Here is a 17,907-nt window from a genome sequence, read left to right on the forward strand (position 1 = left end):
CGCGCCCCCCCTTCCCTCAGAGTTCCCTTTTTATAGTTTTTTTGTTGCCAGGTTAAAGTCTAGGGTCCGGGCTCACGTGGGCTTGTTTCTGCGATTGCGCGCCCTGTTGCTGGGGGAGTCGAGGGATGAAGGCTGTAGTCTTCTTCTGTGTTTCTTTGTTATCTGGAGCATGCGTACTTTAAAATACACATCTTGTCCAGACAGCCAAACATTGTAGTTACATGTTTCCAATCGCACCTGTCTGCAAGGGCTAACACTGCCCTGCAAAACGAACACACTCTGCAAGGCTTACAGAACCGGTTTGATTAACAAATACATATAAAATAAATTTATCACAATCCCCCCTTTTTGTTTTCATCATTTTGTTGGTCAAACCGAATTACAGTTTCTCGAGCTAGAGAAAGACTGGGAGTTTCTCTTTCAACAACCTTGGCTTCCCCTAAGTACTCACATTGCCTTCTTAATAACATTAGGTGTACAGCTTCTCATCGATTTTTTTTTTTTTTTTTTTACTAATCCAACAACTCTATTTAATATAACAGACTTACTATCCACTGACCTAGATATAAGATTGAGAAAAGTGGTGTGGTCTTGCTCTTTCTATACATTTAATTTGGTTTTTGGTTTTATTCCCCAAGGGAGATGAAAAACTTCGGGGTGGCCCTGAGGTTATTGGGTTTGGGAGTTGTGAGTCAAGGGGCCTCGTGTGCCATTTCTGGAGGTGGTTCATCAACCTCAATCCCTACAGCAGTACGCCTCTGCCTTCTCCTCTGCCTACTCTGTTGCTTAGAGCAGCGAGGTGTACCATCTTCTCGGCAGCAGTCGTATTCTTCAGGGGAACCTCCTTTGTCATATTTAGTCAACCTTGACTTATAGCTCTCCCAGCTCTTATCTTTCACCTCCCAGACTCCACACCTCACTCTGGCCACAGTTCGTCTGCATGCTACATGCACGATTTCGGCCTTTGTTGGACAGGGCTCATTTGTATGGAAACAACACTTCTCGGGGTTTATGCCTTTGGCAAAGATATCCCACCACTTTTTAGAGTCTTTTATAATTTTCCCGGTTGTTACTCCCACACGTAATGCTTGCTCAGTTAGTTCCCGTTTGTAATTATAACGTTTGTGGCAAATACCACTAGGGGAATACCCATAAGAGCAATGTGTCCACCACTTTTCTCTACAGAGTTTACACCTGTCACATACAAAGGGATAACATATACAGTTAGGATCTTTACAAAAGATAGTCTCACTCATCCGCTTTTCTTTGGAACTTAATTTTCAAACTATCAGGGTCTCTGGTCGCCTCCGAGTGAGAACTCTGAATTGGTCCTTTGATTCTGCTTGCATGAGTCCACCCTCTTTCGGCAGTCTGGACTGCAGTATCTGTAGTAAGCAAAACAAGAAACGGTCCTTCCCAACAGGGAGTTAGAGATGATTCTTTCCAAGCTTTGATCAATACCTTATCTCCAGGTGTAATCTGGTGTATTGCAATATCTAAGGGTGGCCTCTGCACTATCAGTCCCTTCTTTATTAGTTCTTGTCGTCTCTTCATGAGTTCAATGATATACTCCTGTAAGAATTTTTCTTCTACCTTTAGGTGTTCGATTGGCATTTCTAGGTCATAAGGCATCCCATATAACATTTCAAAAGGAGAGATCCCACTGTCTGCTCTGGGCTGTGTCCTTACATTTAACAGGGCTAAGGGCAGGCATTTTATCCAATTCATTTTAGTGTCAATGATTAATTTAGTCAAATGTTTCTTAATTTCTCCATTCATTCTCTCTACTTTTCCTGAACTCTGTGGATGCCATGGGGTATGATATTCCCATTTAGTCCCTAAGGGATCCAAGGCCTCTTTGATAACTTTGAGGTAAAATGGGGTCCCCGATCTGAATCAATTACTGCTATGTTTCCATATCGTGGTACGATGTTTTCCAGCAGTACCTTGACTACGGTTTTTGCAGTGGCTCGGGCTACCGGAAAGGCCTCCACAAAGTGGGTGAAATGGTCCACCAGTACTAGGAGATATTTGTATCTGCCCACTTTGGGAAGTTCGGTGAAATCGATTTGTATTCTTTCAAATGGTCTTTTAGCCAGTTCACGCCCTCCCGGTACTCCTTCCCTGAGCTGATGCTTATTTACCCTTCGGCATGTTAGGCATTCCCCAACGATTTTCTTGGCTATATCATATATCCCTATACACATATACTTAGTTCCGAATTGGTCTGCCAATGCCTGTATTCCCCAATGAGTTTGCCTGTGAAATTCTCTCATTATTCTCCATGCCGCCCCCTTTGGAATTACTTCTCTTCCATCAGGGAGAAACCATTTCCCTTCCTTTTCAATAACTCCTGCTTGTTTAAGTTTCTCTTTTTCTTGAGTAGTAAAACTCATGATACCATTGGCTTTTATTTGAGTCTGTGTTTGTTCCACTTCCCTTACAATTAGTAAGGTGGCTTTCTTTGCTTCTTCATCAGCCAAATTATTTCCCTTTACTTTTTTATTGATAACCCTCTGATGGCCTTTTACATGTACTACTGCAATTTGTTTAGGTCCTCTCAGAGCCTTTAGAGTTTGTTTTATCAAGGCCTCATGTACTAAGCCTTTCCCTTGAGAGTTCACTAACCCTCGTTCTTCCCAAATTTTGCCAAATGTATGAACCACCCCAAATGCGTATTTAGAATCTGTAAATACTGTCCCTTGTTTATTTTCCAATAACTGCAAAGCTCTTAGTACTGCATATAATTCACAAGCTTGGGCTGACCATGTCGCATCAAGGGGGCCAGATTCTCTTACCTCTAGGGTGGTCCCATCTATTATCGCATACCCTGACCTTCACTTCCCATTTACCATTCGTGATGACCCGTCTACAAGTAATTTCAACCCATTCGGTAGTTCCTCTTCTTCCAAATCTTCTCTAATTTTGGTTTGGTGTTCTATTAATTGTATGCAATCATGAATTAAGTTCTCGCTTGGTTCCCCGTATGTCCTGGGTTCAGCTGGGATAGAGTTAATTTTTACAGGAACCTGGGAGGTGGGGGGCATAGCCGGGGCAGCTGACCTGAACTAGCCAAGGAGCTATTCCATACCATGTGACATCATGCTCAGTATATATATATAGGGAGCGGGCCGGGGGGGGGTGGATCTTTCTTTCGGTGGGGGAAGTGGCGGAGCGTCGGGTCCCGGGTGGTGAGCAGTTGCACTGTGCATCACTCTTTTTGTATACTCGTTCATTAGTACCGTTGTTGTTGTTGTAATGCCTTTGTGTTGTCCCAGTAAACTGCCTTTATCTCAACCCTCGAGGTTCCAGGTTTTTTTTTCTTTTCTCTCCTCCGTCTTCCCCCCATCCCACCGGAGGGGGGCGGGAGGAGTGAGCGAGCGGCCGCGTGGTTCTTTGTTACCGGCTGGGCTAAAACCACGACACCATATAAGAACTGAGCTGGGTTTTGCAAGCTAGTTGTTTCAAGCTCTAACTTGGGAGAATGTATTAGGATACCCTCGTATTTTAACAGCCTGGCGTCAGTGATCCATTTGTCTGCCTTGTGCTGTAATAGCCCTCGTATGTTATGAGTCGTATACACTTTCAATTCTCCTCCTAGAGTTACTTTCCCAGCTTCCTCAACTAAAAGGGCCGTGGCTACTATAGCTTGTAGGCAAGTAGGCCATCCCCTACTAACCGGATCTAATAATTCGGAAAAATAGCCTACGGGTTTCTTTCTTCCAGCCCATTCTTGGGTTAATACCCCGAAGGCTGTTCCTCCCTCTGAATTCACAAACAAATAAAACGGTCGTCTAATATCTGGTAAACTTAACACGGGAGCATTTACAAGGTCAGCTTTGAGGCTTTCTAAACTCTGTTTGTCCTTCTGAGTCCATTTTATTAATCCTACCCCTACTAATTTCTGATACAAAAACTTCACTTTGCTGCTATAATTTTCAATCCATTGTCTACAGTACCCTAAAAGTCCTAACAATTGCCTTATCTGTCTCTTACTTGTTGGTGCCTGGAGGGATAAAATACCATTCACTCGTTCAGGATCTAATTTCTTAGTTCCCTTACTTAGCCACTGTCCTAAGTATTTTACTTCCTCTTCAGTAAACTGCAATTTAGACTTTGAAACCTTTAATCCCTTTAGGCTTAAAAAGTTCAATAACCTAATGCTCTCATTTCTAACAGCCTCTTGATCTTCCCCAGCTAACAACAGATCATCTACATACTGCACTAAAGTCACTTCTGGGTTTGATTCAAAAGGTTCTAATACTTGTTCTAGAGCTTGCCCAAACAAATTTGGTGATTCTGTAAACCCTTGTGGGAGTACAGTCCATCTTAATTGTTGTTTCCTATGGGTCTCAGGATCTTCCCACTCAAAGGCAAAATAATCCCTACACTTCTCCTTTAGAGGACAGGCCCAAAATGCGTCCTTTAAGTCTATTACACTATACCATTTTAATTCAGGGGAGAGTTGACTTAGTAAAGTATATGGATTGGCTACCACTGGGAATCTAGTAATAGTCCTCTTATTCACCTCTCTTAGATCCTGTACTAAACGGTAGGACCCATCCAATTTCTTTATCGGCAGAATGGGGGTATTGTGTGGTGACATGCAAGGTTCTAATAATCCCTGCTGCAACAACCTTTCGATCACCGGTTGTAGTCCATATCTGCCCTCTTGTGACATAGGATATTGCTTGACTCTAATTGGAATTTCCGGGTCCTTAATAGTGACTTCAAAGGGAGCAATGTCTAATCGTCCTACTGACTCTGGGGTATACCATACTTCGGGATTGATTTTAGCTTCATCCTCCGTTGTCAAAACACACAATTTTACTGCTATTTCTTTGTTTTCTATTTCTAAGTTAATTCCCAATTCAATCATTAGATCTCTTCCTAATAAATTATATTCTGCTTCAGTATCAACAAAAAGGATCCTATTCTAATTTGAGATGGAGTTTCTATTTCCACTCCTTTTATTATTGGTACCTGAAACGGTTCCCCTTTTGCTCCTATTATTACTTGTGTGCATCCTCAGGGCATTAACTGGACAGTAGATCTTTCTGCCCGAGTCCACAAGGAACTCTACTTCTTGATGCTGGGGACCCAATTTTAGTTTTATCAAGGGCTCTGTTTTCCTGGAGGTCCCCAGCAAATAGAGCCCCTGACCCCCCTAATCTTCCTTAAACATTTTTTCATCCTGTATACGCTTTCTGCAATTCCTCCTCATGTGTCCTTTCTTTTGACAGTAGAAACACTCAACCTGTCTCAAATCCTTTATGTCACCCTGACTTCTCTGAGGTCTTTCTTTTCCTCTCTGTCCTTCTCGGACAGCTGCCACCAAAATCCTTGCCTGCTTTTTCTGAATCTCTTCCTCCCTTCTCACATACACTTTCTGAGCTTCTCTCAACAGCTCATCTAATCCTCTCTCCTGCCAATCTTCCAATTTTTCCAGTTTCTTTCTAATGTCTACCCATGATTTCGCCACAAACTGAGTTTTTAACAGGGCTTGCCCCACCGGAGTGGCAGGATCCAGCCCAGAATAGAGCTGCAGATTCTTTCTCAATCTCTCTAACCATTCAGTGGGGGTCTCATCTTTCTTCTGGTGTTCACTAAATGCTTTGTTAATATTCTGTCCTCGGGGAACAGATTCCTTAATGCCTTGAACAATTATAGTACGCAGATCTGCCATATGAGTTCTATGTTCTGCATTCTGGTTATCCCAGTTTGGCCGCTGTAGTGGCCATTTAATATCTGCGCCTGGACCGTGTTGGTGTTGCTGATCCCAAACTCTCATTCCTGCTCTTCGAATCATTTCCCTTTCCTCTACTGTGAATAGTATACCTAAAATTGCCTGCAACTCTTCCCAGGTATATACATTAGGACCCAAAAATTGGTCTAAGCTTTCAGATACTCCCAAAGGGTCTTCTAAAAGGTTTCCCATCTCCTTCTTGAATTCCCTTACATCTCTGGAATTCAAAGGTACTGACACAAATCCCATGCCGGGCTGTGGGCCTCCCATAGCTATTTCTAGTCTTTCCTCTGACTGCTCTTTCCTCCTAGTCTGGCTCCTTGTTATTCTCCGAATCTCCTCAGGGGAACTAGGAGAGAACAAGTCTGGGTCTGGGGCTGTCGGGAGGGAGGAGGAAGGGGGGGTTGGGTCAGGCACGAGTGCAGGGGGAACATAAGGGGGAGGAGGTGTGGGAAGTTCTTCGGGGTTTTTAGTTTTTTTCCTATGGTTCTTTTCACTTAGAGAAAACACATGGATTCGGGTATGTAATCTTACCCATAAACTAGCATATTCACTCTCTTCTAAACTGAAGGGTTCCTTAGAATTTACATATATGTTTAAGGCCTGACATATCCAATCCTCAAATGTCCCAAAAACAGGCCAAAATACCCAATCTCTTCTGATTTGTTTACCACCCCACACCTCCATGCAATAATATATCATTTTTTCTATGCTTTTGCCTTGACTGAGCGGCCAGTCATCCCAATGGGCAATCATTAATCCTAGAGGGCCATCTACCGGTATGTCGGGTAACCTCACCTCGGGCCCCCCCTCCATGGAGTCAGAAGGCTTGCTTTTCTTCTGCCCCATCTTCCCAAGTGCCTTCTCACACACACACACACACACACACGCCCCTCGTTCGTGGCTCACGCCCTCGCGGGCAGCGAGAACCGCACTACAAGAGGGTCCGCACTCGCCTCGCCCTGTGAGCTACTAAGCCCGGTGGACGTCTCGTTCGTGCACACTTCGGGAAACCCACCCCGACCGAACGGGAAACGCTTTCAATACTCACTTAACCTGGAGCCTTCGTCCGGATCTTCGTGCACGAAAATTATGGGGTACTGCAGTATTCTTTTGCCTGCTTGCCAAATTTAGGGTTCGGAGGTTAAGGGTCTGGGAAAGGATATCGTCCACTCCGGGGCCATCCAAGGATGGGGCGCCTCCCCAGCGTTTAGATTCCGGACCAAGTTAACCTTATCCGAGTCACGGCACCAAATTTGTTATAAGGGGCGACGAAAAATTGTACGCCAGCCCACGGATAATCCGATCAAAGTTTATTAAAGCAAGCGACAAACAGGCAAAACAGCGCTGGGCGGCCGGGGAGTCTCCGCTCTACCAACGGCGCGCGACCCCCCTCCCTCAGAGTTCCCTTTTTATAGTTTTTTTGTTGCCAGGTTAAAGTCTAGGGTCCGGCTCACGTGGGCTTGTTTCTGCGATTGCGCGCCCTGTTGCTGGGGGAGTCGAGGGATGAAGGCTGTACACCTCCCCCTCAACAAATGCATCCAACAAATGGCCCATCAAGATCCCAAGCACTGCAATCCCTGAGGCCAAACACACATCCTCCAGGACAGTTAACAACAAAACCGGTTTGGGGTTGGCAAAAAGAGAGCGAACTATGTACATATCATCTGTAGTTACAATGTTTCCAATCGCACCTGTCTGCAAGGGCTAACACTGCCCTGCAAAACGAACACACTATGCAAGGCCTACAGAACCGGTTTGATTAACAAATACATGTAAAATAAATTTATCACACTTCTGTATAAGAGCTTTGCAGATTTGTACCGTGGATGGATCTGAATCTCCTATCCAGCCTATTTCTATGTAGGCTCTAGAATACTCAGGTGTGAATACGCTCATAGAGATTGCTGCTACAAGCACAAAAGTAAGTGGATTTAGAGTGCGATTTTAGGTATTTTTACCCAGCCTGTTTGGCCTGTTTTTAGACAGGCTTCTTGCATGACTACATTGATATAGAGAACAAACTGCTAATTGCTTAATGATTGTCTCTCTGTAACTTTACATACCAAAGACTGGTGTTCGTCAAGGATTAAGCCTGTCAGAGACTGGTACTTGGGAGTGATGAGCAAGAAGGAACCATGAACAATCACAAAACTTAATTAAATGTTTGATGTATTTACGATCTTGTTAAGAAGGCACAAGCAGAGACCTTGCTTGAATAGATAGGGCCAGAAAAGATAAGAACTCCTGCCTTTATTCTCATCCTTGTAGATAATTTAGCTTAAACTAACCATATGATTTTACACCACTGAGAACTTAGATAATAAGAGCACTAACGAGCACTGATGTATCAAAATATGTAAAAGACCATACTGCGCAGTGTGGGATAATTAGAATAGATACATAGCGAACGAGAGACACAATGGGGCTGTTCAATCTGAGCCAGAGGCACCCGCAAGCAGCAGGCCTCAGGGACGCAGCGAAGGCTAACTGTTGCTACAAAGTTTGATGAAACAGGCACAAAAAGCTAAGGAAGATGGGCCTACGTGACCGAAAGCAGAATCAATCACTTGAGGAGGGTCAAATAGCGGACAAGTGAGGAGGACTATGGAAGACCACCAGAGGACTCCCGAAGACCACCAGAGACCTTCAATGCGCCTGCGTAAAAGACATTTGCATATGCTAATAGTTTCCTGGAAAACTAAGGAATATGTATAACATTTCTTGGAAATCTAATGAATATGTATGTAGAACATGTACTTAACCTGCACAATTAGGCCTGACGCGCGCACGACTTTGGTGGGACTACCCCCCCCCCCAGTGCTGCCCAGCGCTGAATAAACATACCTACTTTACAATCTCACCGATTGTGGAGTCTGTTTTCCGCATGTCATACATCTTTTAGACAAGATGTCTCCCTTTTAGTTCAAGGAGCAAGGGGTATTTCTAGTTACTTTTGCTTGTTTTCCTCTTGTTTGGACTTGTTATCCTCAGACTGCCAGCAGGCAGCTTGATCAAGATAAAACTTGTTTAAATTGTCTTTGTGTATACTTCAGTTAGAACATGATACTATTACAAGAGTTTAGCATCTTCCACTGTAAAACATTTACACTCTTATTAAGCCGATTCATTTTTTTGCAAACTGCAAATCCCAGATCTCTCAGCTCACACTAGAGCTGCCCTTAAACCCACTGGCAGCAAGAATCCTGTGTGAAGTAGCAGCTGTAGAACTGAAATCTGGGAGTCTGTAGCAGCTTTCTGTTCAGCAGTTTGAACTTGTATCAGCCATGTTCCCGAGTCCAACAGTTCACTTAGATCCTAATAAGACAATCAAACATCTATTACACTTTGTTTTGCTGGAGGCTAAGAGCATGCTCAGTCAGCCACTGTGTTCATATGAGTCACCAGGATCTTGATCACAATGTATGAAGCCTAAGGTAGCATTTGACTGGTGTGCATTTCTGGCTGATTTTAGTATATGAAAGTTTTTGTTATACATGCATGTACATGTTGTGAAACACTTTCAGATTGTTGCAATGCTCCACCATAGGCTTTTGGAAAAAGCATTATGGACATATCGGAACTGCAGTTTGAAGAAGAAAGTTTGATTGTGGGGACACTGCTGTTATTCAGATCATCCAGGAAAGCAAAACAGCCTGAGGACAGCAATTATATTAAGACTTTAACCTGTAAAAAAAAAAAATCACTGCAATACTTAGACTATTACTGACTACATAAAAGCATGCAATATCAAGTCAAACACCAAGAGCTGCTATATATAGTATTGTGGTTTAACCCAGCAGGCAGCTAAATGCCACACTCACTGCCCCCCCAGTGGGATAGAGGAGAGAATCAGAAAAAAAAAGTAAAACAACTGGTGGGTTGAGATAAAGACAGTTTAATAGGACAGAAAAGGAAGGGAAAAATAATCATAATGATAAAAGAATACACAAAACAAGTGATGCACAACACAGTTGCTCACCACCTGCTGACTGATGCCCAGCCAGTCCCCAAGCAGCAGGCTGCCACCCCCCAGCCAACTCTCCCCAGTTTTATTGTTCAGCTTGATGTCGTATGGTCTAGAATACCCCTTTGGCCAGTTTGGGTCAGCTGTCCTAGCTGTGTCCCCTCCGAGCTTCTTGTGCCCCTCCAGTCTTCTTGCTGGCTGGGCATGAGAAGCTGAAAAATCCTTGACTTGGTCTAAACATTACTTAGCAACAACTGAAAACATCAGTGTGTTATCAATGTTCTTCTCATACTGAACCCAAAATATAACACTATACCAGCAACTAGGAAGAAAATTAACTCGATCCCAGCTGAAACCAGGACACCTGTAAAATATATTTTGTATAGTTTGCGGGTAACTATAATCAAGGATTTCTGCTACGGGAAAAGCTTACGCAAAGTAAAGACTCCCTGGAGGAAGTCAAATGCCTCCTCTGCTTTGCAAGCAGAACTATCACAGCGCTATCCAGCAGTGTTAAAGCTCTTTTTAGTGTTCTGGATGGTTTGAAGGAAACTCTGGAAGGCTTTCATGGTATAATTACAGGCCAATACAGAAGGGAACAAAACCCAGCTCTTTCCAACAGTGAAAAATTTTCTGTATTCATTTAAGCATCTAGTTTAAGCTTGTTTCTACCCAACTCAACAGTCATCTAGTTGAATTATAGTGTTTTGGACTCATTGTGGTACTTTACTTTAAACAAGCAATGCCATCACCATTCCCTGCTTTGGTGCTAAAAGATTTTTAGGGTTCCAACCATGGAATTCCAGGGTAATTCAGAGTTGTTTCAATTCTATGGCAGAAAATAAATTTCACCAAATTTAGAGGAACTACAAGTTCTTCAAGCACGGTCTGGTAAAACTCTACAGTAATACTTCTCTTGCAGTGCTACTTCATATCCACAAATATGAAAAAGAAGCATGGCCAAAGAACTTTATCAGGAACTTTATTCTATGAGGCACTTACATTCACTGTCACAATACAGTAAGTTCTAGTGAAAAACAAAACAAAAATACCACAAACAACTGGTAAAGAAAAAATATATAAAAGTACTTCCAGAGGAGGAATCACATTATAGTCCATGAATCTGGTAAATTTTAGGCTTTTAGCACGATTTCCACTCCCTGTTCACAAATGCAATATTTTAATTTTCAGTTCTCTCCTGTGGATTTCTAAGGCAGAACCAGGGCAGCAGGAGAGCAAATCAACATCGTTACAACACGGGACCTAATGCCAAAGTTAACTAAGGACTGACAACTGGAGATAAGCAATGAAAGATCAGTACAGAGAACAAACCCCAAATAATTGAGACATCAGGTGATTTCAGCTAGAGAAGTCAAGAGAGGGAACAGATGAGAGAAATACAGGCTGAAATATATGTCAGCCTCACAGAGGGCATTTTTAAATAAAAAGGTTTGCTGGGCATACTGACCCTAACTGTGGAACTTTCTTTTAGTTTTCATCAGAATGGACTAAATGAAAGCAAAGATGAATACAGTAACCAAGTTGTGCCACAAGACAAATATAAATCAACTTCTTTGAACAATATATCCTTTCTGTGCATATAATACACAACACAAAATGTTTTATTTGAAAAATAAACATTTGATTCATTTTTAAAATAACATAGCAACTACATTCCACTGTTTTGTCAAATCAAAAGTATATCCTGAGGTTGCAAACTGTTCATTTTAGTAGTCAAGCCTTAAAAGGATCAATATATTTGATGTGAAAGTGCTGCAGAAGTAAGGTTGATATAGAATCAACTAGAAGTATGTAGTGCAGATGTATACCCTTGCTAAGGGCTTCGGGCTTTTTGTCAATTTTTTTTTTTTTTTTTTTTTAAATAAACTCACAGGACAGTATACATCAGAGAGAACTGAAGGCAACTGTACCACAAGCATGAAAGTATAGGCTACTTAAGATGCCATATTAACGCCCACAAAACACTCTTTCATGTTGGATCTATCAGACGCATTGACTGGTAGTAAACCTAAAATTTGACCTATATTAAAAATCATCTGAGAATTCAATACAACTCTTCTGTGCCTTTGATTTCCCCATTATGGGGTTTTCTTAAAAACTTTAGAATGGCACTAGTGTTTTACAATAGCATACCCTGAGTGGACATACACCAAAGGAAACTAACTTCAGTTTCCAAGCTTCTGGCATAAAGGGCAAGAGAAGGATGACTTGTTTCTTTTTTACATTAGGAAGAATATCATAGTGACTTTCAAACCAGTATATTCATGTCAGTGTTTAATATATTACTGTCTGAAAAGTGTAAAGCTTTGTAACCAAACACTTGCTTCATTCCAGCAGAGTCTTTGACTTTATTCTACACCATGAGATCTCGGTATCTTCTTTCAGAGATCAGTCTTATCCTCGTAACGACACATACATGCAGCTCTCTGGCTATCCAGGTATGGTTTACATCCTAAATGTATAACCGCATCAAACAACAGCTGAACAGTTGATTCACAAGCTGCAAGCAAAGAGATGTTCAGTTAAAAGTACTCTTTGAATGGAATATGAAACTAACAGAAATTACTCTGGCAAACGGAGAATGACTCCAAGAAAGAAGCAATCTTCTCTGGGCATAGCAAATAGATTGTCAAATGAAAGACTGAACCAATACAGAATCATTTAAGTTGTGAGTAAGATTTTTCGTATGCCAAACAAAATGAAAAAGAAAATTCATTGCATATGGCATGTCATCAGTGTTAGAAACATCACTTAGCCTTGGAAAGATGAAAGAGCTGTTTTACCCCCTCACTTTTTGCATCCCAATTTACGCAGAGGTTGCTATCTTTAACAGCAGGTCAACAGAAATGAACAAATATTTATCAGTTCTGACACTAAACACTAACATGAAGACTTACTTGCAGTTAAATGAATCTCAGAAGTTCAAACATAGGCTTGTTCTAAAAACTAACTGCTCTCAGTGGGACTACTTATTGTAAAAGTGAAATTGTCCAAGTTAAAAAGCGTGGTTATGTCAGGTATTCGTCAGATGCAGGCCAACAACCAGAAGGAGTATGATATGGCCTGTTACTAAAAAAACCTAAAATTTATTCACTAAGGGATAGCATTAACTACTTCCACTATGACAATGTATTATTCTAATATGTTATTTCGTAAAAGGAAACAATTCAATATTTTCATACAGTTTACTAGCAATCACATGTAGTAGAGATTTAGAAATCACCCAGCAGAACAGTGAATATTAAGCTATGCTACAGTAAATGCAAGAATTATGCATGCGTTTTGATGAAGTTGTATTCCCTTATTCATACTCCTAAATGGGAAGCATTATTTTTTTCCTTCAAGGTTTTAACCCTGATCGTTTTTTCTACACTGTCATTGCTCTACTGTACAAGTGTCTGGGCTGCATGACAGGGACAGAACAAGGCATCTTTCAGTAACAGCATCAGCTTATGAAAATGTGCACTACTGTGCTGCACAAAGATTCTTTGCCATATAAGCTCAGTTAAACTTGAAAAGAAAGGAAGGGCTTTTTTTCACGCTTACCCTGGACACTTTCTGAGATTCCAAGTGTTTTCTGCACATCTCTGCAAATTTTGGAGAGGCAGGACTGAAACTGCTCATCACAATCATTCTTTTTATTGCCACAAGTATCGTAGCATCTGTCGTGGTGATTGCAGCACTTTGTCATCGAAGGAATACCAATGTCAAACTGTGAAGAAAATCCCCCCACGCAAACTCCATTGGTATTCCAGTTAAGAAAGATATAGCCTATGAATAGACTGTAACAGTTCGAAATTAAAAACTAATGCAATCAATCCAGCTGTCATTCACTTATCTCTGTATTTTGCTGCTCCCCTCTAGTAAGCTGTGGTGGTTTGGCTCCAGCCAGCAGGCAAGCACCCACAGAGTTGCTTGGCCCCCACCCCCTCCACGGAATGGAGGAGAGAACAGGAAGAGCAAAAGCAAGAAAACTTGTGGGTCGAGATAAAGACAGTTTAATAAGTGAATGAAAGAGGAAGAAAATGCCCCAAAAGAAGCAGTGCAAAAAGCAGTCATTCACCATGTCCCACAAGCAGATGGATGTCCAGCCAGCCTCTGAGCAACAGCCACCTCGGAAGCCAAACACACACACTACCACACCCCGCACACCTCCCCTTCTTCCACTACTCCAGCTCTTATCGCTGAGCATGCCTGTATGCTCAGTACGGAATATCCCTTGCCCAGTTCAGGTCAGCTGCCCTAACTCTGTCCCCTGCCAACCTCTTGCCCAGCCCCAGCCTACGCTCTGGGGTGGTGGATGGGCAGAGTGGGGAAAAAGTCCCAAAGCTGTGCAATCACTGTTCAGCAATAGCCAAAACCATAAACACTGTTTTTGCCCAAAATCCCTAACACAGTGCCATGCAGCCTGCTATGAAGAAAGTTAACTCCATCCCAGCCAGACACAGTACATAAACTAACCCATATTTTTTTTCTAGCATTAAGGCAACTGGATTAGCATCAGCGAGGACAACAAGAGTCAGAGCCAAATCCTCCACTCTCACAGGGCTACAGTTGGGGTTATTCAACACTTTCAAGATTGTGAGAACAAAACACTAAATCAAACATTAAAAAAATAGAATTAATCATCAACATTCCATTTTATCCCTATAATATTCTATGCCAATGATGGAAATGTTTCTGTTATGTTCGTTTATAATACTAACATTTTCCATATGTTGTTACCAAAGCTTGTGTTGGAGCTGATAAAAGCAGGGACATTGTACATGGATGCTGTCTCATCCTCAGAATGGGGGAGGGAAAAAGCCACCCACATCGTGGAAAGTTGATGTATGAAAGACACACAAAGAAGCCCCAAAATGGAAATACTTACCTGAACTCCAAATAGAGGGGATCCACAACCATTTGGCGGTGATGGTTTATATCCGTAGCGAGGAAAGGGCTTTGATCCTGAAAAAGGTAATTTATCATGCCTCAGATTTTTTGCACAGCATTTTAGCACTGTTAAAACTCACCAAAGGCATTTGTTGGGCTTAAGAGAGTATCAGTTATATTTTTAACTTAAACATGTGTTCAGGCACCTGAATATCAATTCTTACCAAATTACAACTTGGGGGTACTAAGCATTTTTCTAAAAAAGGAGGACAAGACACCTGAGCAAGTGTTAATGTTAGCTTCCCCAGTTAAAAAAAAAAAAAGCTTGATTTACTGAAATTGATGTCAGTTAAGTGTCCAATATGTAGGATTACATTAAAGAAGAGAGTACTTAAGAGTAAGTTCATTAGAACTTCTGTGCTTTATATGCAACCAACAGTAGTGCTCTGATTTTTTTAGCTTAACCTTTAAAATGAATTGGAATGAAACATTTTTTTTATTTCTACAACTATAACGTTAATAAAATTTAAATTAGTGGAGACTGCTAAAGTCATGTCTCCCGGAACAGTTACTAGTGCAGCAAGACAGGGAATTCTGCATCCCAAGTTCAGGAAGATTGTGGAGCTAATTCGAGAAATGACTCTCCACCTTGTTTCGGTACTGGAAACAAACCGAGGCCACAATTAAAAGAAACGGAGTACAAAACACGTATCTGAAAAGTGCACATTCCAGTACAGAGAGGAAATGTCACGGTGTCCCGGGCACTCCCGAGGAGCCGGCTGGTCAGGGTGCCACCACCAAACTCATTTCCTGACTTGACAAACAATCCAACCCAGCGAGCTGGGGGTTAAGTCCACTCAGCCGAGAGAGATCAAGAGGGTCTACGCGACCCTCCCGTTTTGGGGCGCTCCTGAAACGCCGGTGGAAAGCCTGGCAAGACCCCCCCCTTTCTGGAGCACCGCCCGCCCGGCACCCCTCTGCGGCAGCCGCGGTCGGCTCCCGGCAGGTTACATATCTCAACAGAGAGACAGACACACACACACACGTGTGTAAGAACCGGTTCCTGAGGTTTCCTCTGCGGCTGCGCCCCCTTTCCCGGGGAGCGGCGCCCGGGCCCGGCGGGAGCGCTGCCGCCGCCCGCCCGCCCCCGCAGCCCCGGCCGGCCTGAGCGGGCCGCGCCGCCTGAAGCGAGCCGGCCAGCGGGAGGGCAAGGGTCGCCCCGGGCCGGCGGGGTCTCGGCCGCGCCGCCAGCCCCCCGCCCCGCCTCACCGTCGCTGCACTTGTACTGGCAGAGGCCGTCCTCGCCGCCCAGGAGGTCGAGGGCCGCGTTGAGGTACACGTCGATCTTGTGCACCCCGTTGCGGATGGTCTTCAGCGTCATCCGCCAGTCGGGGGTCTGCGGCGCCTCCTGGCACCGCGCCGGCCGCGGGCCCGGCCGGGCGCAGGCCAGCAGCAGCAGCAGCAGCAGGGCGCGGGCCATGCCGACCGGCGCCCCGCCGGGCGCCCGCTAAGCCTCCGCCGCCGGCCCGGCCCAGCCCGCCGCCGCCGCCGCCATGGTCCCCGCGGGCGCCGCCCCCGCTCTCCCGGCGGGGAGGGACCTCCTGCCGCCGCGCCTCAGGGAGCGCCGGGCCGCGCCTCCGGGCGCCCCCCGCCGGCGGCCCGCGGCGGGAGAGAGGGCGGGGGTCCCGGCCGTCCGCCGGAGGAGAGGAACAGCCTTGTGCGAGAGTAGGGCTGGGGCCGGGCCGCGAGTCACCTGCTGGCGGGCAGAACGGCTTTTCCTGGGCTGCTGCCGACAGTGGCCTGTCGGAGAGAGCGATCGGGGCGGGTTAGAGGGAGAAAAGTCGGTGATGGCTTTGAGGGGGGAGAGGGGGGAGGTCGGGCAGAGCCTTTCCCCCCCACCTGCAGATGGCAAGAGGAGGCGGCATTGCAAAACGCGGCCTAGCACCTGCCCCCGTTGCAGCAGGGCCTGTTCCAACAGGAGAAACGCCGCCACCTCCAGCAGGTCACGGTGCCCCTTGTTCCGTGGGGGGACCTTTTCCAAAAGTGCCCCGCACAAACCGGGAGAGCAGCTGGCTGCCGGCGTGTATGGCACGGCCGTGCTGGCTGGGCAGGGCCCTGGGAGGTACCGGTGCTGTCGGAGGATACGAACCCCCAGGCCTTTGTATTTGGAGAGCCTTTATTTGAAGGCAGTGTTACAAGTGGTGAACTTGGTGCTGCTAAATAGGAGAGACAGCAATAGCGTTTTGGAGGAAAGACAGAAAGGCTGATTTTCCAGGCAGCCACTGAGGTGTTGCAGCTGTGGGGCTGGCTGGAAGGAAGGGCAGGTTTAACGCCAACCACATCGGGGCTCGCTTAGTGCGGTGGCTCCCAGCAAACGCTGCCTACGGGAGGAGCGTGCCCAAAACCGCATACTGCTCTCCTTCCGTGCAGTCTGGTGGAGAACTTGTACTAATACAGCTGGAAAAAACATGACCTTTTGGAAGCCACGCTCATTTAGAAGCCAAAAATTGCAGTAGGGAATATGTACTTGAAGTGTTAAAATGTTAACCTAATTTTATGATGATGTTCAATGTGAAGGAAACTGATCCAGTGAGCTTTGCACATGTGAGTGATTCAGTTTCAGGTAACATCATCCAGCGTGCAAGACGGGGTTGTAAAAGAGGGCAAAATGAAAGTATATCTGTTAAACATTAAAAGCCCAGTCTTGATTTGCTGAAAAGAAAAATCAGACCAAAATTAACTCACTTGCTAAACATCCTGTTTGGTTTTGTGGTGGTCAGGGTTTTTTATTATAAAATTTTTATTAATTTTATATTTAAGTTCTGGATGCTTCAAAGATGAGCTAAAGTGGAACCATGTGGAAATTGTTTTACTGTTTGTAATGAAAGTTCTGTTTTAAGATGTGTGGAATCCCTCAGAACGTAGTAGTATGTTCAGGACAAAGTTAACTGTAAAGAAGAAAAGGAAATGGAAAGAAAACCAAGAGAATTCCAGACCAACAGGCAGAGCATGGTAAATATTCTACTGTTGTTTTTTCTTTTTAACCTCAGCATTTAATATTATTTGTAGTTAACTGGAGAAATAGGTGGAAAAAGTTCTTTACAGAAGTCAAACAAAAGAGGGAGCTCTTCCTACACCTGTACAGCTTTTCCCTATGATTACTTTACAAAGACCCTGATTCAGCAAAATAATTCCTGTGTGGGAATATACTTAAATGCTTTCCTAAATAGCAAGTCTTGTTGGGAGGGGGCTAAGAGAAGCAGTTCATACCCTTACTTTAGTTATTGGTGATTGACAG

At 44.1% G+C, this 17,907-nt stretch overlaps 1 protein-coding gene across 1 annotated transcript; it reads right to left on the minus strand.

Moving 5' to 3' along the window:
• Positions 1-10,679: 10,679 nt before the first annotated feature.
• PLA2G12A (phospholipase A2 group XIIA) lies at positions 10,680-16,182 on the minus strand. Its single transcript, XM_075032806.1, has 4 exons — positions 15,879-16,182; positions 14,608-14,684; positions 13,281-13,446; positions 10,680-12,234 (listed from the first exon to the last, which is right to left on the minus strand). The coding sequence occupies exons 1-4, from the start codon at positions 16,087-16,089 to the stop codon at positions 12,116-12,118; spliced, it is 573 nt and encodes a 190-aa protein (XP_074888907.1). The 5' UTR covers positions 16,090-16,182; the 3' UTR covers positions 10,680-12,115.
• Between the last annotated feature and the right edge of the window lie 1,725 nt (positions 16,183-17,907).

The sequence above is a fragment of the Buteo buteo genome, chromosome 1 (genome assembly GCF_964188355.1).
Source record: "Buteo buteo chromosome 1, bButBut1.hap1.1, whole genome shotgun sequence".
Taxonomy (NCBI): domain Eukaryota; kingdom Metazoa; phylum Chordata; class Aves; order Accipitriformes; family Accipitridae; genus Buteo; species Buteo buteo.